The following is a 12282-nucleotide window of genomic DNA, read 5'->3' as shown; positions in this document are numbered from 1 at the left end:
ACTTGTCTCTCACTTTCTAACCGCCCCTCCCCAGATCAAGAACTCCCTCGCCCAAAGGTGGGTGTCCCTCTCTACCCCTCGCCCAAAGGTGGGTGTCCCTCTCCACCCATCTTCTAAAGGTGGGTATCTCTGTCCACCCCTCGCTCAAAGCCTGGTGTTAGTCTCTCCACCTCACCCAAAGGTGGACACAATCACGCCAACTCTGTCACCACTTCCACTGTCCTCTGCCTGAAGAGAGAATTTTCTGTGCTTATGTCCTACATTTGTAATTAAGGACTTGGCATCAAGACGGCAATCCCACTTAATATTCTAATGAATACATCAGTATCCTTTGTGCATTTCGAGGAGAGTGGGATTTTTATAGCATGCTTTAAAGCAGTACATTATCTAAATGCAACACTTTACTTTAGAATCTGCCAATGAACTGTATAAACAGCTACCCACATTGCAAAATGAATCCATTATGATGTTTACAAAGCTCTTCTATTTAGTTTTGCACGCTACACGGATATCCCAATGATGATACAAATGCAAAGCTCTCTTAATGTGGTCCTCTCCCAGCAAAAGATATAACAGTCCTACTGCTGAAACATCCACGTTTCTTTTTCTGTACGCTTAATTCTGATTTACCTCATGCATGAATATCCTGACATTCATGTTTTGCAACATTGTTATTTATTTTAAGTACCTCTCTTCTCTATTGCATGAATTAAATACATATTTTATCAATAGTTAAAACCAAGTCAATATATAAACAAGATTAAAATACGTATGTATATATAAAGGTTCACACTGTTAATCCATAACCAGTTTAATTGAATTGTACGTTTGAGTTCAAACAGGCCATGCGTTCTCTGAAAGGAGATATGTAGTCTTCCATTCTGAGCTATTTATTTTAAAGTTTTAAGCCCTGGGCATGCATATGTTGGAGAGCAGTGGTGTAGCACTGGCCCCCGCAGCCCCCCCGTACAGGGGGGGGGGAGGCAAGCTGCAGGGGGCTCTGTGTGTGTGGGGGGGGGCGCTGTGTGTTTAGGGGGCTATGTGTGTGGGGGGCTGTGTGTGGGGGGATCCGTGTGTGGGGGGGGCTCCGTGTGTGTGGGAGGGCTCCGTGTGTGTGGGAGGGCTCTGTGTGTGTGGGGGGGCTCCGTGTGTGTGTGGGGGGGCTCCGTGTGTGTGTGGGGGGGCTCCGTGTGTGTGGAGGGGCTCCGTGTGTGTGTGGGGGGCTCTGTGTGTGTGGGGGGCTCCGTGTGTGGGGGGGCTCCATGTGTGTGGGTGGGGCTCCTTGTGTGTGGGGGGGGGGGCTCTGTGCGTGTGTGGGGGGGCTCTGTGTGGATAGCTTTTTTTGTAGGTGGCTCTATGTGTGGGTGGCTCTGTCTGTGTGAGGGTGGCTCTGTGTAGGGGGCTATATGTGAATGACTGTGTGGGTGGCTCTGTGTGGGTGTAAATGCAATAGGTCCTGCATTTGCGAGCAATTAACACCTTGGCGTTTTCCCCCTCCTGTGCTGGAAATTGCCATTTTGCTGGTGTCATGACGAGCTCAGCTCGTCATCAGCACAGCTCAACTGTGCATCACGACGAGCTGAGCTCGTCATGAGCATCGAAAGGGTTAAACTATTGGCATTGTAAAAGACAAAGCCATTTATTTAACGATTAAGCTATTGGCAATGTAAATGACAATGCCATTTATTTACGATTTAAAAAAAAAATTCATGAGCAATGCCAATAGCTCTACCTTTAATAATGCAGAGACCATTGCATTGTAAATGCTTGTTGTTAAATATCTAATCTGTTTTCCAACTTTGGTGTAATTCCGGCCATTTGGCTGTAGCACTGTAATTGCGTTTTAGGAACCCCTTCGTTTTGGCTCCTGCTGAGGTGGATGAAGCTTTTTTTGGGAAAAGTTTGTGAAGATTTGTCAACCAGTGCCAAAGCTATTAGCAAAACAAAAAATCTATTTCTTATGGTAACCATGTTCTAAATATAAATATATATATATATTTACCCAGAAATTATCTATTTCTTACAAACTCCGTAGAACGGGTGCCTCCCATCGTGATGGTGGCCAACTCACGCATTCATTTTTAACACAAGATCCCACAGGAATGGAGCACTCACAGGTGATAAGCAGCTTTATTTCTTTGGCCAGACATGTTTCAGCAGGATCTGCCTTTTTCAATGGCGATATTAGAAGCGGAAAGTAATACTGCTCTTTAAATGGGAGCTACCGCGATCCCGCTGTGCGTTCATGACTGGCAGAGTTGAACACCTCTACCTTCACGGTGCGAAGTGGCTGGCATGTACATCATCTCAGTTGGTACCCAGCGATTCTGATGACGGCATCTGTGGGGGCATGTGTCACTGCAGTAGTTGCTCGAACCTTGGTGGATTTCAGGCCCCATAGGAAGTTGGATTAAGACATGCCACCACACAATTTTCTTTTTACTTTTTCCTTAAGAGCGATTTCCCTTTGGCTGCCAGTGAACTCCTTGTTACTGCATCACTCCCTCTTAGTTACAGTCCTGGAAACATATAGCTAACTACCTCGACCCTCTGGTCAGGTCGACATGTTTCTTGCCTATCTGGCAATTCTTCAGGACCTATAGTGACAGCTGTTCCATACACCGGATTTCGCGTTTGTGGGGGTAGGTGTGAGAGGCGATTACCGCACGCCGCTAAGGTACCTAACCAGACCGTGCAGCTCCCACAGGAACAGTCTGCGGGGCCTGATAGGGTTTTTCCTAGGGGTCACCATACCAGAGTAGGACCTCTAGCCTACCAATTACCGACCTAGTGAGGTTGTAATTTTCTTTTCTTTCCTTACACTTGTTTGTTCACTGTGTAGTACTGTCACTATAGGTCCTGAAGAATTGCCAGATAGGCAAGAAACATGTCGACCTGACCAGAGGGTCGAGGTAGTTAGCTATAACCCTCCCCGGTTTTCTATCTCCCCTCCCACTTTTTAACTAAGGGAACCAGCCACATCAATAAAGGTCACTGTGGACTGTTTTACCTTTTTTAATTCACCACTTTCGCACGACTACACTATCATTTAACACCTTACACGCACTCACCAATTGGCCGGAACAGAAGAACTTCGACAAAGAGCACCTACAAGGTGCCCGTCAGACATTGCAGCGCCAGTCTGACGAGGAGCAGAAGGCCAGTGATGAAGCATGACATCTAGCTTGCTGGGTGTGTGAGGTCTTCTAGTTCCAATAAGGGAACCCCCCAGTTCCCTTGTCAGATACCCTCCACTCCCTACACACACTTCTCCGTTTTCCTTGGGGAACTTTGTACCCTGTGTTGCTATCAGTTCATTGGACTAGTACACTGGACCCCATTAAATATTGTCCACCTAAGGTTCCCCCTTTGTGCATTAATGCTCGTTTGTGACTGGCAGAGTCGAATACCTCTACCTTCATGGTGTGCCGTGGCCAGCATGTACATCATCTCAGCTGGTACCCAGCGATTCTGATGACGGCATCTGTGGGGGCATGTATCACTGCAGTAGTTGTTCGAACCTTGTTGGATTTCAGGCCCCATAGATAGTTGGATTAAGACATGCCACCACGCAATTTTTATCTTTCCTTAAGAGCAATTTCCCTTTGGCTGCCCATGCACTCCTTGTTACCGCATTATTCCCTCTTAGTGTACAGTCCTGCAAACATCGCCATTGAGAAAGGCAGTTTGTGATAACTGTCCCACTCTCAATAGAGTTTGACAGTTGTCACTTTAAGCCAATAGCCCTCTGCAGGACAGTCTGCTTAGTCGGTGTTTAGCATCAACAGTATCCCAGACATTCCCCAGATTTTAATATATACCGAGTGAACAACTGGCTTGGTTTATCAAGGTAGGAGGTCCACCAGCTTATTACGTTCGTCTTCAGCCACCAATACCTAATTAAGGACTCTACTTACCTCCACATCTACTAACCTTGATAATTTAGTAGTATTCTATATTCTGAATATCTGATGAATACATCTTCCTACAGATTCCTCACCATATAAAAACCCTCCAAGCACCAGACTGGGTCTGACAATGTTTTCCCCTGCAATAGCTGTCCAGGGCTGCTAGGTAGTGCAATGCATTCTCTGTTGCAGCATCACCAGAATGTGACGTCATTGGGAGATAAAAAGTGCTGACAGGTTTGCTGCTGTCAGTTCCAGTTTTATCCATAGAAAGCAATGCAGTTTCAAGCTCTCAGTGCTTTACTGACAAATTTCCTCGGGTTTTCGACAGTGACTCAGTCAAATGTTTCTCCTTTTGAAGAAGTCTTTTTGCTCACTATGGGAGTATGCAAAGCAGCAAAAGCTTTGAAGTTAATGTTCACTTCTGGAACTTCTCCTGGCTTCTCAGGAAAACCCCTTTTGGCTCGATCAGTCCACACACAGGTAGCAATACAGCCTATACCTGCCCCTTTTAACCCAAGGTTTTTATTACCTTCTTCCTCAGGAAGTCTTGTCTAAGTGTCTTCACAATTGAGCCCAGATGCCTTTCCCACAACCCCTTCAGATGTAGAGCTGAGAAGGGTGAACTCAATGGGCAGAAAAGTATTTGCCTCTGACAACTTCGCCTTCCACATCCTATTCCTATATGCCTTCTAGGCCGCTCTACCCATGCTGTGTGGTAAATGGGAAAAACTGACAGTCATCCGCCTTTCAAATCATATGTAAAAACCATTCTCCAGCTTGGGCAGCGATGGTTTGTACGCTTACAGACATATCCCAAAGGGCAGCCCATATTCTGCGGATAATGTGGCTTTCTGGATGTTGTGCTGTCAAGCTTGGATTTGTTCTACATGAATCTCAGGAGTTCATGAGAGTGACAGCCTTTCTTCTCATTCTCCAGATTCTAACTCTGAAGACTGTGTTCCCAGTAATAGTTGCTTTAGCATGTAGGCTTGGAGAACAGCAAGCCCTAGCAGTTCATCTACCTTTCATGATATTCTTTCCGGATGAGTTTTTGATCTGTACTGGCCAAACTTCCCACTGTCTTGCTGTCTCATCCCACCATAGAGGAGGAACAGCTGCATACTCTGGTCCCTAGAGGATGAACTCCACTGGACAGAGAGTGCTGATCATATTTTTGTGAGTCTTGACAGAGGTAAGAAGGCAAGGTTGTGACCCAAATCACCATTTAATTGTGTTCATCCTTTGTAACAAGAGCTATTACTCTTTGTCAAAAAAGACTCTTGGGAGGTCATTTGTCCCCACTCCACTAGGACCTTGGCTGTTTATGCAATATTCACCAGGTGCATTCCAGTGGCTGACATCTGCCCAGCAGACGTGTGGTCATCTTTGCATACTTTTGTTCAACATTACTACCTATGAGTCCAAGCAGACTTTGCAGGGGCTGAGTTGCATTACTTATTTGGTTAATGTCACTACTCTATTCCACCTCCCAAAGGGAATTGCTTTGGGATGCATTCATAAGGTGATGAATCTGAAGGAAGATATAACCATCAGAAGAAAAAGTTACTTACCTTTGGTAACAATGATTCTGATTGCTACATAATCTACGTGCATATTCCTCACCACCATCTCTCTCCACCCCAATGAGTTAGTGTTGTGGCTAATAAGATCCCAAGCAATGCAAACATATACTTTGCTGTATTTCTTACCACTGTTCTCTCAGATCCTCGCTGCACACGTGGAAGGGGTGCTGGGAAAATACCTGGGTGCCTGCGCAGTAGTTGGTGTCTTATATGATGTCACATCCTGGGTGTGGGAGGTGAGGTGTGATGGTGTAGGGCGCCATCTGGCAGTGCTGGGCTACATTTAAATATAGTTATTGAACAACCTTTGGGAAATATCAAGAGGTGGGTGTATAGAGGCCATCAAACTTGTTAGAGAAGGGTCTTCTGAAAAAGTTTCTTACCTGATTCTTGACATCAGTGACGCAACCTTTCTGTCTCCAGTCCACTGTGTCGGGGAGAGAGCTCCATGTCCTTACATAGCTGCTGCTGTTTATGGGTTGATGGTCGGGGACACGAAACCCAGTCAGCATCGAAGTCACTTCTTCACTGGTCTGAAGAAAGTAAGACAATGTGTATTTTGCAGGAGCCTGTAATTCACATTGATACCCTGCATACGCATTTGCCTGAAACACTCACACAGATCTGTTAAATGCGCAGCTGCCTTTCTCGTAGTATTTCTCAAATAGATTTTCCCATTTTGTGCATTTTTTCCGAAACACTGGCAAAAGTAAGTGCATTACATTCCAGTGTTCTCATAGAACGTGCTCCCATTGTCATTTTATATTGCATTTACATTTCCTGCCCGAGCTTTTCCCCTCGTAGCTGTGTCTTGTTGAGAACTTCTTTAGAAAGGTTTTCGAGTTTTTTTAAGTTGTGTTTGCCTTTCATTCTAGGACGAACTCAACAGATTTTGCGCAGTTGCTTCTGTAACAATTTGTCATGTCATTTCACTGTTATTTTTTGTCTCGTTGTCAACACTGTTTTCTTCTATAACAGTGTTTCCAAACTTGTGTGGACCTCCCACTTCTCCAGTATTAGGGGTGTCTTTCATAGATTCACATGCTTGAATATTCCCCGTCGTCGAAGTGGGAGTCCCACGGTACATAAATAGCAGTAATATATATGCATGTATACCTGAGAAATATCATAACTAAAAAATACATACATATATGTAATAGAAATGTAAACTTGAAAAAGTACCATAGAACAGAATAGGCCCATTGAAAAGCCCAAGGGAGAATTCACTTTAGTAACTTATAGGAGTCATTATGTGTTGGTCCACATTCCAGCCAATCAGGCTGTAGCCTCCTCTAGAACCTTCTCCTCAGAAGCCCAAGTCCTCAGATTTTCTACCGCACGTCGTGTGAAGGGAGTCTCCCTGAGCTCTGCTCAGTTTTTTCCAGTTTCTACCTATTTTTCTTCAAAAATGTCTTCTTCAAAGAAAACTTTGTTCAAGGCTTGTCCATCCTGTGGAAAACTGCGCCTTTTTCATGAGGATCCACACAGTAAGTGTATTTACTGTCTTTATCCGGACCACGTTGCCTCTACCTGCAAGTTCTGTCTCAAATTTCCCCCAAAGACATTGAGGGACAGAGAGGCTCGTCTCCTTCTGTGGCTACAGAAGTTGAAAACATCTGATAATGTGGTTTCCGATGTTGAGAGTATGTCATCTGGTTTTTCGAAATCCTCTCAGAAGCGTGGGTCTGAGACTGAAGTTCCCTCTCCTTTTCTTAAGAAGAGTAAAAAGTTGGGATCTTTTAAGGATGTCTCCTCACAAGACTTCCTTCAGGGCGCGCCTACGGGACCTGGCTCTCTGGCGTCTCGACCCAAGACTATGCCCTCCGCATCAAAAACGGGCATTGGCTCGTCGACGGGCTCGTCGACGCGTCCATCGACGTCTTCAGCGTCTACGAAGTCCGTTTTGGCAATTTCGACGTCGACGACTACTTCTTCCATGTCGACCAGCTCTGCCACGACGGCGATCATCTCGTCGACGAGCAGCCAAGAGGTGAGACCCATCTCGTCCATTATTATGATCTCGTCGATCAAACCGTCGACGAAGAAATCATCGTCTACGCACCCACCATCGGCGGTTCCTCCGTCGACGAAGAGCAAGCCATCGACGTCGACGCCTGTCCCGACGACCGGATCTTCCTCGTCGACGACTATCCCGTCGACGATTACATCTCCGTCGACAGTGAACCCCCCGTCGACGGCTGCTCCGTCGACGACCTCCTCGTCGACGGCAAAGACTGCAACTTCGTCGACGGCCTCGTCGACGACCAAAAAATCAACGTCGACCAAGACTAAACTTCCTACGCCGGATTCTGCGGCGCCAACGAAAAAACAACCAGAGGGTGCTAAGGCTTCGTCGACGGGCTCGTTGGCGACACACCAACCCCTACAGACTACTGCCGCCTTCAAAGTGGTTTCTACTTCATCTCTCAAGACTGTACCACTTATACAGTTAAGTCCAATTAGGAGTGGATCTCAGCCTCCAGAAAAATTGTTTCAATCTGGAGCAGAGGAATCTGGAAATGATTCTGAAATGGATCAAATTTATCAACCAGCATCCAGTCCATCAGAGTTACACATAAAGTGTCAGGACTACAGTGATGAGGATGAGGATGCGGATAATACCGTCGAAGATGGGAATGTACTTTTTCCAATAGATAGATCACAACAACCAAATTACGAACACTTTACACAGATTCCTCTGTCTATGGTGAAAAACCTGCAACATATGCTGGATGACTACAATCGTAGGTTTCCTGTCAGAAAGCGTACCTGAATTCCTTTGACTCCGTGGAAGCAGATGGCCAGTAGGTTCTCGCTAATGGTGAGAATTTCCCAACTCCCCTACACCCCTGTACCCAGAGAACTCTGAGCCCAGGAATGAAAGAGAAAGGGGAAGTGGATAACAAACAGAGAGACTGCCACACATAAAATCTTCTACTCTTCGTTCAGGAAGATCATCTCCTGCAAAAGTAAGCAAAACATTACTACAGTTCCCCACTATATTCTGGCACCTACTCCTATCTCACTCTCTCTATTTCTCTACTTTTAAGTACCTGAATGTGTGCGGACATTAGCCTCTCTCTTTGTAGATAATTATATTGGTCTGGAACTTGGAAGCCCAGGTAAGTAGCTTTTCATAAGTCTTTGAGTGGAATTCAAACTGAACTCGAAGAAATAAACTCTGCTGCAGATTCTAAGTTGGTATAATACTGTATAACCAATATGCATATCAGAATATACCCTACTATACTTGAAGTCATCTAGGCACTGGAAGGTTGACAGGAGATAGCCGCTAGAATAATCCACAAAAGAGTCTCTAACTCACTCAGGTGAGTCTTTGTCTATAAAGTTCAAAGTCTGTCTCAAAATAGTACCAAGTCTTTCTCTAATGTAGCTCAACTGGTTCAAACGAAATAGAATTCAGCTTCAACGTTGGAGTGAATAGGAATCACTCGCCATGAAAGTTCACAGGTAAAATAGGTTTCGGAAAACGAACAGCGCTAGGCTCTTACCTCACTCTAGTAGACTTTTACTCACAAGCACGAGAGGAGTCCTACCAAGAGCGGAGGCAAAGTACAGCGTCACTGCTGAGGAACAATTCAGGAACTGGAACGGAAACGCGCTAAAGACTGAAATAGTTTAGCGCACGGGAATGATAGGGACAGGGAAAGCTTGGACCTGAATATCTAGAACTGGAAAACTTCGAAAAGACGCGCTAAAACAGAAGCGTCTTACTCACAGGAATTAGACTGTTGAAGTGCGCAGAGAAAATGGCTCGAGCGCACAAAATGGCCGCCACGGAAGACTAGAGCGTAAAGCAACTAGTCAGTGGCACAATCAGGAAGTGTCTCTTTACCTCTGGATTGCGCTACAAGTAGCCTCCAAAGACAGACAGGAAGCGTGTGATTGGAACCTGTCTTGATCTTAAAACAAACCCTTGATGCCGAACTCTCCACCACCCGCTGGGACCTGACAGTTTCCACCATCGTTGCCTCCTTCCCCAGCACCTCAAGTGCAGCGGTCTCAGCCTCCAGCTCCTCACCCTCCATCTCCAGTGCCTCGACCACAGTCTCCAACACCTAGGCTTCAAGCTCAGGCAACTGTTGCACCTACGTCTCCTTTGGGTGCTGCTCATGATACAGATAATGAGACTCAAACTCCTCATAACACTGGGGATAATGACACTGATGATGAAATGCAGGAATGGGACAATTATAGGGCACAGACACCCTCTACTCCACCAACATCGCCACGAACTTCGCCACCAGTGGATATCGCGAGTTTCCATAACCTTATGGTTCGCGCAGCGAAAAGGTTCCACTTAACGTTGGAAGCACAACAAACGGAATGCTTTTTGTATGATTTTAAAGACTTACCGCAACGCCAAACTCATACCATCCCTATCATTGACCACATATGGGAAGAAGGTCTAAAGTTAATGGAACGTCCTAATTCCATTCCGGCCGTGCTACCTAGATTGGACAAAAAATATAAAGCGCCGCCTACTTCTCCGGCCTGCTTATTTTCACAACCTAAGGCAGATTCAGTTATCACTCAGGCGGCACAAAAAAGGTCTCGAAATCCAGCCATACCCCTGACATCCCCGCCTGATCAAGATGGCCGTAAATTGGACTCAATTGGAAAGAAATTTACAACAATGGCAGCGACAACGGTAAGAGCTTCCAACGCCTTAGCCATACTAGGTCGATACGACCGTCAAATGTGGTCAGAGATCGCTGGTCTACTCCCTCAAATGCCCGACTCCATCCGGGATGAAGCGCAGGCCATCATTCTCGAGGGAGAAAAGATTTCAGCGGAAATAATCGGCTGTGCCGTCGATATAGCCTCTACTGGTTTCCGACAACTGGCGGGTGCTGCAGTCTTGCGCCGTCAAGGCTGGCTGAAGTCAACAACCTTCCGTCCGGAAGTTCAATCCAGAGTGTTAGATTTACCCTACGATGGTGAGTCTCTGTTCGGTAAGCACGTTGATGATGCTTTGGAACTTATAAAAAAGGACACAGATACAGCAAAGTCCTTAACAACTCTTCAATATCGAAAAAGGCCATTTCGTGGGGCACGCGGTAGAGGAGGAGGAACCTCTACTTTTCGGGGCACAGGCCAATATCGAGGATACACTTACAACGACAACAGACAAAGAGGATCCTATCAGTCCCAAAATCGTTCATCCACCTCCAGACCTTACCAACGGAAGTCCAACTACAGAGGTGGTGCGAACACCAGCAAAAAACAGTGAGAGGACTGTGCATCTTGGAGGTCGAATCTCGAAATTCTTCTGCAATTGGTCGCACATTACCAACGACCAATGGGTCTTGGACGTTGTTTCAAAAGGACACACCCTGGAATTCACGAAATTTCCCCCCGCTCGCCCGCCTTCGGGCCCACCTTCTCCCCATTTCAAGGAACTGTTGGCCCAGGTGCAGCTTCTGATCAGAAAAGGAGCTATAGAATTGGTACCGCAATGTCAACGCGGCAGGGGGTTTTACTCCCGTTTCTTTCTAGTGAAGAAAAAATCAGGAGAGTGGCGCCCCATCTTAGATTTGAGGGCTCTAAACAAGTTCATCGCATCAAAGACTTTTCAGATGCTTACCCTGCTTCAAATCTTGAATTTCCTCATTCCAGGAGAGTACTTTTCAACAATAGACCTTCAAGATGCATATTTCCATGTGCCTATTCACCCCAGGCACAGGAAATACCTTCGTTTTACAGTCGGCCAATTTCATTATCAATTCAAGGTCCTACCATTCGGCCTTCGATCGGCACCGAGGGTATTTACAAAAATCCTAGCCCCGGTGGCCGCCTACCTGCGCTTACAGAGCATCCAGTTTTATCCGTATCTGGACGACTGCCTGATAAAGGCCAGGACTTTCCAACTGACGCAAGAGCACACACAAGTCTGCATATCCCTGTTCGAAACGTTAGGCTTCTCCATCAATTGCCTAAAGTTATGTAATGTTATGTTATGTTATATTAATTTATTATGCGCACAGATACTCCAGCCAAGGAGCGTCCCGGCGCAGAGACAAGGTAGAACACATAACACAACAGGAAAAATGGAAAAACATAAAAGCAGCTAAAACAGGAATGTTTTTATAGCCCTCCGGAAAGTCAAGAGGTCCTCCAGCAGGCGAATTTCAACAGGAAGGGAGTTCCATGCTGACGCAGCTTTTACACTAAACGAGCGGCCTCCCATGCGACTGAGCCTGAATCTGGGGACTACAGCAAGGGCCAAGCCCTGGGAACGGAGGGTACGGGTGGGAACGTAAAAGGAGAGACAGCTAGATAAGATTTCCGGGCCTATTCCTCTCAGAATCTTAAAGGCAAGACACAGAACCTTAAAGAGTATGCGCTTCCTTACAGGGAGCCAGTGTAGGGAACGAAGGACATTTGCCACCGAGCTGAATCTGGGCAAGCCAACAATCGCCCTAGCCGCAGCATTCTGAACCCGCTGCAAACGGGTTAACTCGGCCTGGTTGGCCCCAGCCAGAAGAGAGCTAGCATAATCCAGGCGAGAGATGATAGTTGCCTGGATCACTAGCTGCCTGGTCGGGGCGTCAAAGAACTTGAGAACAGGTCTCAAGCCCCTTAGCAGTCCAAAACAACAGGCCGCAGTTTTTTTAGTGTGCCCTACAAAGGAAAGGCCCGCATCCAGCCAGACCCCCAGGTTTTTCACCTCCGGCACCGGGGTCGGAGTAGGTCCTAGCTCTGAAGGCCACCATTGGTCACCCCACATCTCCACTCCCTTACCGACAACCATCACCTCAGTTTTT

The 12282-nt window shown here is 46.4% G+C and overlaps 1 protein-coding gene across 1 annotated transcript in view; it reads right to left on the bottom strand.

The window, feature by feature from the left end:
- Positions 1–12282, bottom strand: part of HORMAD1 (HORMA domain containing 1) — a 974569-nt gene that overhangs the window by 912229 nt on the left and 50058 nt on the right. Inside the window, exon 4 of the mRNA XM_086947457.1 lies at positions 5878–6027. Coding sequence (XP_086803583.1) covers positions 5878–6027 — 150 coding nt within the window. The remainder of the gene's footprint in view (positions 1–5877; positions 6028–12282) is intronic.

Source organism: Lissotriton vulgaris, chromosome 12, assembly GCF_964263255.1.
Source record: "Lissotriton vulgaris chromosome 12, aLisVul1.2, whole genome shotgun sequence".
Lineage (NCBI taxonomy): Eukaryota > Metazoa > Chordata > Amphibia > Caudata > Salamandridae > Lissotriton > Lissotriton vulgaris.
The sequence above is the reverse complement of the archived record's forward strand: the minus strand, read 5'-3'. Positions and strand labels throughout refer to the sequence as shown.